Raw genomic sequence first — 15,014 nt, 5'->3', positions numbered from 1 at the left:
CTGAACACCATAGTTACCTACCAGCCTCTATGTTTTGATTGCAGTTTGATACGGTTTTAAACACAACAGTGCAAAGCGTCTGTCTCAAATGTTGTCTCCTTAAGCATATCTTCTCTGTTTTCATTATGATCCTAAAATATACTTAAAGAAAACCCTTATTGCTACTCAGTTGTGGCACGTACTTGATTCCTATTTGGTGTGTGATCTGACTCCAAACTGGATATATTCTTTCCCTGGTTTACTGCATAACTTTGTTAGTTGCTTCCACTTAAATTGAGCAACTGAATCTTACAGCAATTGAAGGGATTTCCCATTGTGACAACCGCTACAAATGTTGCCGAGGAATTCTAGTATTTCTTACATATAACATTAATTTGAGAACATACATTGGGTAACAATAGTGAAAATAATCTCACAGAGGACGGTCTGGACACTATAAATCTTACTTTAGATTCTGTGTTACTCAGGATGGTTTCATACTAAAAAATAAAAATCACTTAATTTCTGTATTTCTATGTAATTTTTAAGTTTATGTGAGTTAAATTGATAGATTTTCTGTAATACTCTTGCCTCATTGATGTGGTTCATGGCACTTCATTGTGAGCAAATACAATACTTCAGGAAAATTCACACAAGTTGGTTACAAGAAGATAGCAAATAGCTGAAGAATCAGAATAGGTGAATGTTAGGCTTGAAATACTGATTCCAGAAAATGTGCGTTTTCACGTATTGCTTGAATACCTCTCTTCTTACAGAAACAGAAAAATTGAGCTCATCTTATATTATGATACAATATAATTCAGTGAATCTATTCAATAGTCTTGCCTTTTTCCCTTTTTTGTGGTTGTCGGACTTATTTTATATAAGAAATTTGACCAGTATAATTTCTGTAGCATTTTATGTACTTAAATTTAAAAGAAGGGAGGAAGCAGTGCTGTACATTGGGATAGTTTGGATAGTTTGCTTCTGTTGCTCATTTTCCCAGAGATGACTGGGAACCTGCAGTATTATAGGTCTGCAATGTTTGAAAGTATTTGTAGCTGTTATACGAAATTAAAAAAATTCCTGAGGCACTCGGTTCAAACAATCTTCTAAAAGTATCTTTGTAAAATTGGAGAATACTTTGAGGGGTTTGTTTTTACACTAGCAAAGCAAACGGCCTTTGATCTTTTTCTGTTCACTAGCTATGCCAACCCTCTCTTTCTAAAATGAGGTAAAGCTGTATTTTTTGCTATAAAAATAGTGTGGTCCAAATGACTGAGTAGTATGTGCAGAAGTCCTTGCCTAAATGAGTTCTTGCTTCTTGTCAATGTGTTGCTGGCAGCCTTATGCCAGCATATATGTACCACTGTTCTGATAGTTCTGTTCTAGTGTGTATTTTTTTAATGCAGAGTAATAGTTGTTGAAAGCAAAACAACAAAAAAACCACAAAACCCAACAACAACACTTTTTTCAGCTCAATCTCTTTTGCTGCAGGGGTATGTTGTAGTCCCACAAGGAGATTGAATAAAATCCCTGGCTGAACTATAGCTCAGCTGTTAGCAGTAGTCCTCTGCCCTCAATGGCTGGCAGTAGTGGAGAGTTCCTGGGGAACTATTTGACCTCTACCCTTTGGTTTGAATGTTCCAGTCAGAATCTGCTGCTTCTCTTTGTGCTCACTGTGAGTGCTTTATGCAGGTAAAGTGTGGGGTTGTGTTTCCTACTTTTTGGCTGCTTTATCTGTAGGGGCACATCACATTTTCCTATTTCTAATTTAGTTATTGAATGAAATGTCTTATTGTCCGTATCTTAACAGTGTGTCTGTCTGTAGGATATACTTCTTCTGACACCCTTCCTCCATACTCCCATCAGGCAGCGCTTCTCTTTCTAGTACAGCTGTACTCTAAAACTTTTCTGACAAAACTCAGCAAGTGGGCCAGTGAAATGCTGGGTGGGTTGTGGCCCTGATGCTGACAGTTTAAAGTGGTTGGTCAATGACAGCCAAGCTTTTTCCTCATCCTTTTCTCACCCCTGTGGTTTTCTTACTTGTAACACTTGATAGTCTTCAGCAGTCAGTTAGTAACATTGCTCCTGGTATCCTTGTATCTTCTTTGACTGAGTTATGCACTTTTAAGTATATTACTCCATTCATACAGTGGTTAGAAAAAATTACACTAGTGAGACTGTTAGAGGTTTCTTACAGTACTTTATACTTGTTTGCTGAGCATTGCTGTTACATTTACTTTGGCAGCAGAGGTCAAAAAAAATTTTTTTTAAGACTAGGGTAATCCAAAATATGGAATTTTTTTTTTTTTGGCAATTTGAGTGTATTTGAGAACCCACTAATTGTTGTTGCCATAGTTTCATTTGGCCAAATGTGTTGACAAAGTGCATGGCTTGTAAGTATTTATATTTTGATGTGGCTTAAGGTTTTAGTAGCTCAGAACTGAACTGTGTGGGGAAAAAAGTAAATGTGACTCTCACTGCTCAGAGAACTTAGCTGATGGAGTGTACATTTAAGGTACTTCAGCACAGACGAATGTGCTATAATTCTTAATCATCAGCAGTTAAGCAGTTCAGTTAGCTGTTCTGCGTGGCAGTTGTTTAATCAGTATAGCAGAGGTGAGGTTTATGAGGCAATAAGGCATTGAATTTCTGAAAATTTTGTAGTGCAAGTTTTCCTCCCACAGAGAGCACACATGCATGACTTGCTAGCAGAGCAAAGATTCAGCTCAAGCACACAGGGAAGTGATTGGGTAATATTGCAGTGTCAAATCAGAAGGACTTTGAATGCATTGATTTTGCATAAAAAAAAATTTGCATCACTAGTAAAAGCTATTGGAACACTTAAAGGGTCACATTGATAATCTAGTCAACAGTATTGGGTAATTTTCATGTCATTAAAAAAAATCTTTCTTGAAATAAAGCAGTTGTCCAGAGATGCGGCAGAATAAGAACAAGCTATACATAGCAGTATTTTAAAGCTACTTGTTGTACAGTGACTACTAGTATGTTAGTGGTCAGCAGGAGGACAGTGAATGGAGTTACTGCACAAAAAATGCATTTCCTCTTCTTGTTTCTCTTTTCCTCACTCACTTCTCTGTCACATTAACATACACACTGTGGGTGAGAAGGAAGTGAGCAAGTACTAGGGACAGGTACTTGAAGGACTCCAGCAAGTAGAACAGGGTGCCTGAGGGGACTGTTGGTGTCAAGAGCTCTTCATTGAAAGAAACGCAGTAGCTGAACAGTCAAAAGAGTTAGGTTTTCACGCACAGCTCCCCACCCATCCATCCCTCCCCAGCCCCCGCATTAAATCTAGTCTGAATAATTTTAACTGTAACATTCTAGGCTGAGAATTGCCTGTCAGAATGAGATTCACTAGTGGGTCAGCTGCTTGCTTAGGAGCAGAGGTTATTGTCGTGAGGTGCAGAGACTGGTAAGAACAAAATTCAGGAGCATTTTAATACACTGTCTCAAATTCTGGGAAGCAAAGCATTTGCCCTCTTTTGTCTGGGTTGTAATTGAAGAACATCATGGCACAACGGCTCAAAATTTATCTGGTGGTTTTTCTGAAACGATTACTTGGCCTTGTTATTAAAAAATCCACACTGCTTGGAAATACGCAGTGTAGTGTTTCCATTCTGACTTGACGTGAATTTTGTGGGGAAAGCAGCAGCCTACAGTTTACTTGAGTTGAGATAACTCTTTGTAAAACCTGCAAAAAAGATGCACCTTTGTCATACAGGTTCTTGTTACAGAGGATACTGCCTGATAACTCAAGACTTCTCTCCTTTTGTCCAAAGGATGTGATCAGAGGTCTCGCTCCAGCAGAGTAGGTTATGAATAGAAAGCTCTTTCCTAATCATTGTGATCTTCAAAAATAATTTTTGCTATATAAAGGACTTTTTCCCTGCTCCATTTTAATGTAAAACCAATTAATAGTTCTTCACATAAATTTAATCTCCACATCTAGTTGGTTTTGTTTGCTATGTGACTACTTCAGGTTTCTCTTTTTTTTTTTTCCTGGATGGCTCATTTTCTTGCTCATTTTTTCCCGTATGATTGAAGTTGATGGTCAAGAAATTTGTTCTATATGTAGGCTGCATCTAATTAACTAGTCTTCATGATTGTCAAAAAGCACACTCTATTTTTCTACTGTCACAGCAAAGTGAATGGATTTTTTTTAGAAGTTTTCTTAAAAGCTCCAGAAGCTGAGACTTCAACATGTTCAGCTTATCGTGGACAAGTTGATGCAAAGTAATATTTTTTTAAATCACAAAAAATAATTTAAAAAATAATATTATTTTTTATTTACTGTTTATTCAGAGGAAGAGCTAAAACATAAATTTTAAAGTTCTCAACAGTTCAGAAGATCACGGTTGGCTATGATCTGCCTTTAGTTGCTTTTTAGTTTTGGGTTTGTTTTTTCTTTAATTTAAAAAGTATTCCATGGAACTTCCATGGTAATAGCTGAAGTTTTATGTGAGGCTAAAGAGTCATTTGTGTAGCATTTGGATGGAAATTGGTGTTGACAGTGAAGAGGTTGCAGAGTTGCAGTCAACTTCAGTCATAGTCTAAGACTTTTGCCGGCCTTGCAGCATAGTTCACCTTTTTTTTAAGAATTTTTTTTGTATAAGACACAAACCAAATTTGTATTTTCTACTTGTAAAATTTCAATTGTAGGTTCAAAATCAATGTGATGTGTTACTGGTTCAGATGAGGTTTATGAATGACTGCTGTGTAATCAAAAGCCTTACTCTGCGATAGAAATGTAGTTAGCTTGTAAATGAACATGAACTTATGTTGACATAGCTGTAGAGACCAGTGTGTCAGAGTTCTAAAACTAAAGGGCTTAATTTGTAAAGATACTTAACTTTTCTCAGTGTGCTGTGTTCATTTTGACTGTGTTTCATGATGGTTGAGGCTTCAAATGCATTATAAGAATTACAGGACTGTATAATTGTAGAGCAATTTAAAAAAAAAAAAACCAAACTCTAGTAAATGTTTGAGAAACCGGGAAATACTGTTTAAAAATTGAAGAGTAAACTTAACTGTGAAGAAATATACAAGATCAGAAAAGGTGAATTAGGGGGGGAAAAGGAGAGAGTGAGCAGTATCTGCTTCTATTTGTGGAAAAAGCAGGGGAAATGCACACACACCAGTGAGTGGTATCTGAGGATTTTTGTGAAACAAACATTTCATCTTGAAGACTTTTGACTAGTTGTCTGAGCTTTACAAGGAAAACTTGCATGTTCTGTATAGTAATATAAATTAAACCAGTTTTAAACCTTTGTAATTACGTTATACAAAAATGGATGTGTAAATATTTAGAGACTTTGTTATATCAGCACTATTTCTTGGATTTATTTCTGTGAAATCAAGCATCCAGTCTGGAAGCCATGGAGTAAGATAGGTTAGTTTAGATTAAGGTCATGAAAGTTGTGATAATGCTAATCTGTAGCCTACCTTTTTTGGCATTTGTGTTTTCATCACAGAGGAGTTTCCCTTTATAGAGAAGACAGTAGCCATTCAGGCTATTTAATGCAAAGAAGAAATACTTGTATTTTCACAAATATTTTTACAAGGTTTTTTTGGCAGGCACAGGTCTATACCCTTTGTTTCACTATGAATAAATTACTTAATTTGTGAAGTGCAGTGGTGCTCTGAGCATTCAGTGTACTTGACATCCTCTATAATGTTCAGTATCACAAAGGTACATGTACGTAGTGATCATAGAGATGTATTCCTTCATAACATTTGAACTGTTGGTTTTGTTATGTTAACCATCTCAAAAAACTTTGGATGTTAGCATTAGATACCGCCCCTTTTCACAGGTGTTAAATCTGGGTAAATACACAAAAAACATCTTTCACGGTACATTTTAACACATGCTTAAAACACCTGCAGTAATACACCAACAAAACAGTGTCTCCATATTGTCCAAAACAATTAACTGGACTGTCATTTTGATGTTATTCAATTTGTGTTTTTATAGCGGAGAAGCTCACCCAAACTAAAGTACTTTTAGAGACCTCTTGGAAGTCAGTGGTTCTGTATGACATATTTTGAGTACTTTTATTCAGGAAATCAATAAATATGCAGGGCTGGCCTTAAGGTTTGTCTTCACTGCATTGTTAGCTCTAATTTGCTTTGATTCAGTTCATTTTGTGTTCAGAACTGCAACGTGGGTGAAAAATACTTCCAGCTGTTTAGTATGGTAGGTGGTTTGAAGCTCGGGTATTGCCTATGTGAATTATTAATATAGTAGTAAGTTGCTTCTTTGCTTGAAATAATTCAACTGTGAAGACAAGCCTAACTACATTAAAATGTTTTGAAATTAGTGTTCGTAGTTTCTTAGGGGTTGCGGGGGGTTCTCTTTTGTTTGTTTTTAAATTGGGGTGTTTGGTTGGTTTTTGTTTTGGATTTGGGTTTTTTTTCTTGAAGGTTCTCAAAACTGTGGGGTAGGACACTTGTAAGTACTAACATATATAAGTGCTAACAGGCCCCTTGTGCTTAATTCCTTTGCTTTTGTCTGCCAGTGTATCTCGTCCTTATGTGGACTGTGACAGATCCAAGTTCAGTTTAAACTTTACATGTTTTTGTTTAGTATGGTAAGATTATAATGTGCTTGATGTGTCTTGACTTGCAGTTGTCTTAAGTTTAATTTGAACACCATAACATAAGATTTTGTATGTAATAGTTCTATAACAAAGACTTTTACTAATGACTGGCTGTTTTAAGGGGGACTAATAACTAATGAGCTGTCCTAGTCACACGTTGCTGAAAACCATATATAAAAAAAAAAAAACCTGCGTTTTTTCATCTTAGTCGTAATACTGTTGTCCCTTTATAAGTTCTTCTTATGAAAACTATTGGCCAAATGACCAGGTCCCTTTACAGATACATGGAAAGCCAACACCTTGTCCTGGGAAATTGTAACTAGATAAGGCTGCCTCTTCTTTAGAAGTTTGCCTGAAACATCAAAATGTTTGTGTGCCCTGGCTGTTGCATCCTTGGAAGCTGTCAAATTTGGACTCATCAGCAGTTTTTTCTGCTTTAGATTTCTCAGCTGCTTGCCTGAAAAAGGTTTTTCTGGAGCATTTGTGACCTGTAATGAACTATTTCTACTGCAGCTGCAAGGAAGCAGAAGTTCCTTTTCTTTTCACCGAGATTTCTAATCTCATTCGATTTGCATATTGATACTTCAGTCATCTGTTTATTTTTATTGTTTTGGGGTTTTTCTCCGAATTAGTCTAAAAATTTTCAGTTAAGGCTGTCAGAAAACACAAGCCCTTTAGAAATTTTATAATATTTTGTTTTACGTAGTAAAACAAAACAAGATCATTTCACTTCTTTACTGAAAATCAGGTTCTTTTTACTTTGACCATCTTTCCACAGGAGAACAAAAAAACCCAAAACAAACAAAAGAAACCAACCAAATGCCACCTTTAGAGTAAAAGAGTTTCCCAGCCAGTTATTTCAGTTTTCATTTGGATTTTTCCCTGAAATGTGGAATGTCCAGGTTGACATTTTCTGCCCAGTTTGAGGCAGATTTAAAATCCAGGTCTTCAATATTACAGGCAAGCGTCGTAGGTGAGATCTTGGATTAATATCCATCTTTCCACTCTTCATCCATCTGGCTTGGTCTGTAGAAGCATTAGTCCTGACGGACTTTGGGGACAGAGACACCTGATGGGTTTAATGGGGATGAGAGAAGGGGATGCTAAAATTTAAATACAGTGGTTTAGGCTTTGGAAATGAAGGATATTTGAAGTGACTGATGGTACACCTGTAGTAAGTGGGAATACTTTCAGTGCAGGAATTTCTCACAGTACTGGAATGGAGAAGAAACTTCCATGGTCACTGGAAGTCAAGTTTAAAAATTAATTAATTACAAATTGCCATACAGTATAATTGAATTTAAGTACTAAGCATTTCTGTGGATAATAAGTGTTGATACTTGCTAAAATGTGATTAATAAAATAAAGGATATAGGTTTTGATGCTTCAGGAGAAGCTGACAAGTTTAAAATTAATTATGGGCAAATACCTTTTTAGATGTTTTTCCACTTTGCTGTGGGGATTTTAACAGCTCTTGTTTTACATTTCTAGTAGAGCTCATGATCCTTTGAATCATGACTAATGTAGCTGGACTGTGTATCATAGACTGGATTTTTACTTTGTAGCTTCCTGTAGTCTAGTCTCTTGAATAAATTAAGCATGGCTTATACCCTCCCCTCCAATTTGACATATTAACCTATCTGTAAAGTCCATGGGCTGTGAGGTTTTTGTTCATAGTATATTTTCCAAAGAAAGAGTGAAATAATGAGAAAAAATACAGAATATTGCTATATGCACAGTAAAGAAGAAATCACTAAGGAATTTTTGGCCTGTGTTTGTCCTAAACATCAGGGGGTAAAAAAAATCCTATTTGTAATACTGGCAGCTTTGAGTCCAGTATCTTGAAGTGGAAATTTTTTTTGTGTATGTGTTCCTAATAAATATAGGGTTCAGTAGTGAAAATTACACTAGATATAAAATATAATTTTTTGTTATATTCAAGTTTGGATTTTTTCTTATAACAGTAGTTAAGCATTTGATACTCTGTGTTTTAATATCAATATTGTACTAGTGAGAAGTTGTCAGGTTATAACGCAGAAAATAAAAATTACTGTCTGTCTTCTGTTTAGAGCCTGCATCTGTGGACAAATCTGTATCCCATTCTTGCACAACTCCTTCTACATCTGCTTCTGGACTGAATCCAAGTTCTGCGCCTGCTTCATCTGCTCCTACAGTTCCTGTCTCGCCTGTCCCGCAATCACCAATTCCTCCATTACTTCAGGACCCAAATCTCCTTCGACAGCTGCTGCCTGCTCTGCAAGCCACCTTGCAGCTTAATAATTCTAGTGTAGATATATCCAAAATCAATGAAGGTAAGGATTCTTTGAAGTCAAAGTAATCTCTTATTTCCACACATTAGTGTGTAATTGGATACTAAGCTGTAGTAAATGCAAGCCTTACTTTAAATGAAAAGTGAATAAATTAATCCCTAGATAAACTAGGGATTGTTTTTGTTTGGGTTTGGTTTTTTGTTCAGGTTTTTTTTTTTTGTTAAACCTTTCTAAATTAGCTAAGGTTTAAGGTTGTTAAGCTAATAAATGCTGATGTATGTGAGCAGTCCAATGGAGACCGGTGACTTAATAGCTGTATCAGCATTCATCAGTTACACAAAATTTAGAGTGTTTTGTTCTTTTGTTTCATGCAGTGTTTGTTCTTTTGTTTTTTGTAGTTTGTGCTGCTGTTCTAATAATGTGTTTGCCAATACTGAAACTTCTAGGGATTCTTAAATCTTGCTGCATACCAACTTTTTTTCTTTAACAGAAGAATAAGATAGCATATAGGTAATTTTGCTAGCAAGTTGAATTTTGTGCATTTAGATCAGCGTATCCCATGGATTTTTGTTACATTGCCCCAGTTTATTAAAATAAAGTTTAGAACTAGCTATAATGCCTTCTGTTACAAGAACAGGTAGAGTTGATGGATTTTAAATGTAATTTTATCTAATTTACATGTAGTGCCCAGAATTACTTGACTTCTTAAAAGCGCAAACCATGAAAGTCAAAATAGTAACACTTTACTTAAAATCTTACTATTCTGTATGTTATCATTATTTATAAGGAAAAGCTGTCAGTTGACTTCCTTTTAATGAGCAAGTATTATAGCTTCATTTGGTACTAAGAGGGGTGTGGGCTTTTGTTTCTTCCCGCTCAGGGAGAAGCTTTTAAAACTGTAATGCACTAGACTGGACTAAAAGTAGCAGTATCGTGGCGGTTTGTGCTAAAAAATGAAAGGTCTAATCAAGACTCCAATTACATTTTCCTAGAAAGCTGACAATTTAAGATCCTAGTCATTGTCTCTTGCTCTGTATGAGCAGCTGTGTCTGTCTTGGAGCAAGAATATTTAGTATGGTTCTTATGGCGTTTGGGCCTGGATGGCAGGTCCATGTGGGCCGAGTGGCTTTACCTTGCACAGCAGGACTGCCCTTACTGCACACATGGCGGAGAGTTATTCTGTGTGCTTGTGAGTCATTTTTTTTCAGACTTGTGCATGGGTAATGCATGTTCAGGAAGTATCCCACAGAGCCTGTAGACCTTTTTTTTTGAAAAGATTAGATCAGAAACTGGGTCTTACAGGCTCATATTGTAAGATGCTCTTCCTGTGTAGTGCAGTTGTTTAAAAACATCTGGTTGAAAATGATTAATTTTTTACTGGAGGAGTGCTGGCGCGTGGGGTGGGGGGATTGGGGGGTGGAGGACAGCAAAACCCAGAACAAATGAGATTTTGGGTGTTGTGTTTTGGTTTTGTTTTTTAAGAAGAAATACTGAGTGTCTGGATTTTAAACATGAAAGGTCTTCTGTTTTTCCTTTTAGTGAGTTAGTGGTATTGTTTTTTTGCTTTTTCTTTTAAATGTTTGTATTTTAAAAAAAACACACACATTCTGTTTACTGCAGTAACAAATTGAGCAAATGTCCTCTTAATTTTACAAGAGTTATTATTGATCTGTAAGGTCAAACTGAAGACTTACTTTCTAAAAGAATTTTTTAGTGTATGTTTCAAAGATAAATAAAGGGTTTGGTTAGACATGCCAAGAATTCATTAATTGAATTCAAGTCATAGTAAAATAGTTCAGGTGGTTCTTCGGTCTATTGTGGATACTGGAACAAAATGAGAAAGAAAATGTGGCTTAAATGTAGCCATTTTGAATGGTATAAAGTGATGTTCTAGAATTGTCAGTAAAACAGAACGTTTGTTTTTAGTTCTAACAGCAGCTGTGACACAAGCCTCTCTGCAGTCTATACTCCATAAAATTCTTACTGCTGGACCATCTGCTTTCAATATCACTTCCCTAATTTCTCAAGCTGCACAACTGTCTACACAAGGTATTCAGAGTCGTCTTTTCACTTACCTAAAACTGTTACATTACATTTTATAGAGGTCGATGCATTTGAAACCTGTAGAAACCTGTATCTTGTCTGGTATGGAGGATGTTGAATGACTTCCCAAAGACAGGATAAGAAATTGTTACTTGGGGAGCAGGAAGCTAAGTGAATGTTCTTCTCTGTCTCACCTTTTGGGATTTTCTTTGTATGTTAACTAGCTCTTTATGAGTAATGTGAAACGTGTGAGACCCTCTCAGTTTACACTGAACCTTAATTAGATGTTATTTATTCAGTATAAAACACAGTTCTTCCTTGGTTCAACACCCTCTTGTAATACTGTGCAACTGTGACTTCTGGGGGAGGACTTAAATTCTTAAAAGAAAGTTTATTCTGTCTGGTGTAGGGGGATTGTAGTCTTCTGTAAACACTATATTTTGGCTTCCAGGCAAGCAAGATACTCCGTTGGGTATCTTCAATACGTTCTGGTTTGTAACTGAATAAAGCTACAAACTTAAACCAAAAGAATAAGTGCAGTCATGTTATTTAGTCGGTAAGCAGTATTACGCTAATGCTAATTTTTAACCAGTAATAAAAACACGAGTGAGGGATGGTTGATAGATGCCTAGAATGGGTGGTTAGGTTTCTAGATAAACTGTTCGTACATTCTTTCAGTTAAACTGAGCGCTCTAAAGTAGGCATCACAAATTCAGTTTCTTCTCGTATAAAAAGCATTGCATATAGCCTGTTGTCTTTCCCCTCACCTCAAGGTTTAGAATTGGAGGCTTTGAGGAAAATAGTTAGAATTATTGTTGGAACATTTGATTGTTCCAGTTGTTTGTGCCTGCTCTCCCTCCCTCCCTCTCAAGGTGAATATGTTTGTATATTATCTAATATAGCACACTTCAAAGTACCAAGTGAAAATGCAGGATATGGCTTTATTAAAATTAATGGTGGTTTTTTTCACAGCTCAGCCATCTAATCAGTCTCCAATGTCTTTAACATCTGATGCCTCGTCACCAAGGTCATATGTATCTCCAAGAATAAGCACGCCTCAGACTAACACCGTTCCTCTTAAGCCTTTGATGACTACGCCGCCGGTATCATCGCAGCAGAAGGTAAAGTCCTCTTGATTTATGCCATATTATAGTTGGAAACCATTACAGGTAATATTCAGTATATTCTGCTATATATCCATGTGCTAGCAGTTATATGTAGGATGATAAAATATGTGTGTTATCTTTCACAATAGAACCAGTACTGTAACTACTAAAATAACTACTTTTCTGGATTTTTGCAGTACAACTCTAGCATGGAATTCTCATACACTTTTCTGTTCTTGAAGAAAATAATGTGCTCACTTCAGGTGCTTTCTGGAGATACTACCAACGGATCAGTATTTTAACATATTTAAATGGAAGTAAAAACTTACTCCAAAAGCAAAAGTTCTCTAGCCAATAAAAGAGTTTTAGAATGGGAGAGAAATTCTTGGGGAGGTTGGCTTGATGTAGTCTCAGGTTTGGTTTAGAAATGTTCTAGGTGTTTAGAGGGTCAATAACATGATGTCCCTTTCCCTTCCCACCTCATTATCCCCATACATTCAGAATTCCTTAATTGAATTGATGACTAGGAAACATTAATTGAAGCTAACAAATAAGTTTTTAAGGTTCTTCTCAAAGATGGAGTAAAAAATGTAAAGAGGAAACATAAAAGTTGTCATGCGCGTGATCCCTCTAATGGGTCATACTTCAGAGGAAAAATGTCTTTTGCGGAATCTGAGCTCAGTATTCCGTATCCTACAAATGATACTGAGGAATACTATTGAAGCAGAGCTAGCTTGCTTGCTTGTTTGTTTACTCTGTCCAGCAGATCAGAGAGACTGTTTTGCTGTGAACAGGTGAGGAAAGTGGATGAAATTAGAGGCGCTCAAGATGAACTTCCCCTGAAGGGTTTTTCTTTATCCTTGTATAAAGACTTGTGATTCATACTATAGAGCAAGAGTGGGAAGAGATACTGGGTTAAAGAACTTACTATGAATGAGAATTTTGGTGCTAAAGGGAGCTGAAGGCAGAGCTGTTGGTTTGCGCCCTCTGGTGGGAAGAAACTTGTTGCATTCCAGATAGTTTTGTAGTGACAAGTAGAGCTGGAGGGCAAAACACCCTTTTGCCTTTTGGGCAAGTTTGAAAAAAATAACAACCACAAAAATGTAGCAGTTTACTGTTGCTCTGTCTATGAAAAATGGAAGCCTGTTTGAGGAGGATTTGGACCTTTCCTACAGGTCTGCTGTTTTCATGCAATGGGAGCTTGTCCTGTCACTTCTTTGTACATATCTTTTGAGATTAAGACGCTTAGTTTTTACCTCAGTCTATCAGTATGTTGCTCAGTATATGTAGTGGCTTATCATTGTAAGAAGCGTGACTGTAGACTTTGTGCTGAGAGAAATCTTGTTTGAATAATTTTTTTCATAATTGTTAAAATCCCCGTTCTTCACACTGTGCCTCTCCTGATTAGTTAAGGCATCTTTCTTTTGCTTTTTTGCTTGGAAGAGAGCCTCTTATGTCTTGAGGGCCTTTAAGCAATACTTTTATCTTCAGGAGGACAGATTGCATTCCTCATTCTAGTCTAAATGCCTCATTTTCTTACGTTTGAATTTTTTTGTGGCTATAAAGAAAATGAGTTATTCTCCCAATTTGTTGTGATTGGCAATGAGTGCACTGAATTGTAAAATCTTCTGTGTACTAATCCTGCTTGTTGTCTTTGTTGCTGCCCTTCAAGTGCATCTATGTGGTCGCAGCCTGTAGCTAGGTGGCAGGTAATGAAATTATCAAACATCTGTTTGAGTTGTTTACAGTCAGTAACTGGAATTTGATCTGTTCTGGTCTCTACAACCCGGAGACGTGGATCTACTTTCTAAATAAAGTTCTGATTATCAGCCTCATTATGAACATGGTAAAAGCTTTATCCTTTGGGATCTTCTTTATATACAGTATTTTCTGAAACAAGACTTGAAGGAAGCTCAGCAGGATTTCTTTTTTTCTCCCCCAAGACATTTATCCTTGTTTTGTAAACTTAGCTTCTTTAGTATTTCTCATCCTGGTATGGATGTTTTTCTAGAACTGTGCAGACAAACTTGAACCTGCTGCCTTTCACCCAATATAAAGGCCAACAATACACGTACGAAGTAGGTGATGTAGTAGTAAACTATGTCCTAGGAGAAAGTGAAGGCAAACCAAGTGCTGTAAGTAGCGCCAACCTGTCTTGGTAGTCCAACTCTGTAACTGAATACACTTTTGGACACACAAGCCTTCCCTCAGGTTTTCAGTAGAAGCAAAAAACTCCAAGTCTATATGTAGGTTTGAGAAGAGTTGATCTGAGTTTAAGTCATAACTACATCGAGGCTGCCACTCCTCAAAAAACAACAAAAAAAAAGTGTTGGGTTACTTTATGCTTTGACTGAGAAGGAAAATCTCCACTTCTGTTCAGGGCTCTGTGATTGCCTGTAGTTAGTGACTTGGAATGCAGGATTTCACCTCTGCTGTTTTCAGTGTAGGGTATCGTGTGTTTTATTGATACGTATATAGAAGTTCTTCTGAAAGCAGTGTCGTCTGTATTTTGATGAGCATACTGTGACACATTTTGAAATTATTGTAATTCTCTTTCCTTAAGACTGTACAACAGTGAGGTGCGATTGCACATCTGGTTTATTTTTGAAGCACATATAAATGTGGTTGCAATCAAAGTGTAGTAAATTTCTGAGTTACTTATACTAAGCTCTGATGTCTTTACTTGAAAATACTATTAATCCTGATGGACTGTTGTGCATTATTACATGCATTGGCAAATTTTTACTCTCAGCCCTCTGTGAGGAAGTTATAACTCTTACTATACTGGGATATCATAATCATAAAAGCTTTGTATTTTCTAGGTACCTCAAGTAGCTTCACAGATCAGCAAAACAGAATTAGTAGTAATATAACAGTGACAATAGGATCGTCTCTTGGTTTTTTGTGTTCTTCAAATCTGGTGCTGACAGAGCTGTTGAAATGTTAACATGCATTGATTATGTATTAGCCCCAGAAGTAACAGGTTCTGGTTC

General features: G+C 36.5%; 1 protein-coding gene across 2 annotated transcripts in view; it reads left to right on the top strand.

The window, feature by feature from the left end:
- Positions 1–15,014, top strand: part of WAC (WW domain containing adaptor with coiled-coil) — a 61,755-nt gene that overhangs the window by 27,736 nt on the left and 19,005 nt on the right. For both annotated transcript variants that reach the window (XM_010135756.1, XM_010135757.1), the window contains 3 exons: positions 8,672–8,914; positions 10,799–10,921; positions 11,888–12,036. In XM_010135756.1, coding sequence (XP_010134058.1) covers positions 8,672–8,914; positions 10,799–10,921; positions 11,888–12,036 — 515 coding nt within the window. The remainder of the gene's footprint in view (positions 1–8,671; positions 8,915–10,798; positions 10,922–11,887; positions 12,037–15,014) is intronic.

This window comes from Buceros rhinoceros, unplaced genomic scaffold, assembly GCF_000710305.1.
Source record: "Buceros rhinoceros silvestris isolate BGI_N320 unplaced genomic scaffold, ASM71030v1 scaffold355, whole genome shotgun sequence".
Lineage (NCBI taxonomy): Eukaryota > Metazoa > Chordata > Aves > Bucerotiformes > Bucerotidae > Buceros > Buceros rhinoceros.
This window is presented reverse-complemented; position numbering and strand designations above follow the sequence as displayed.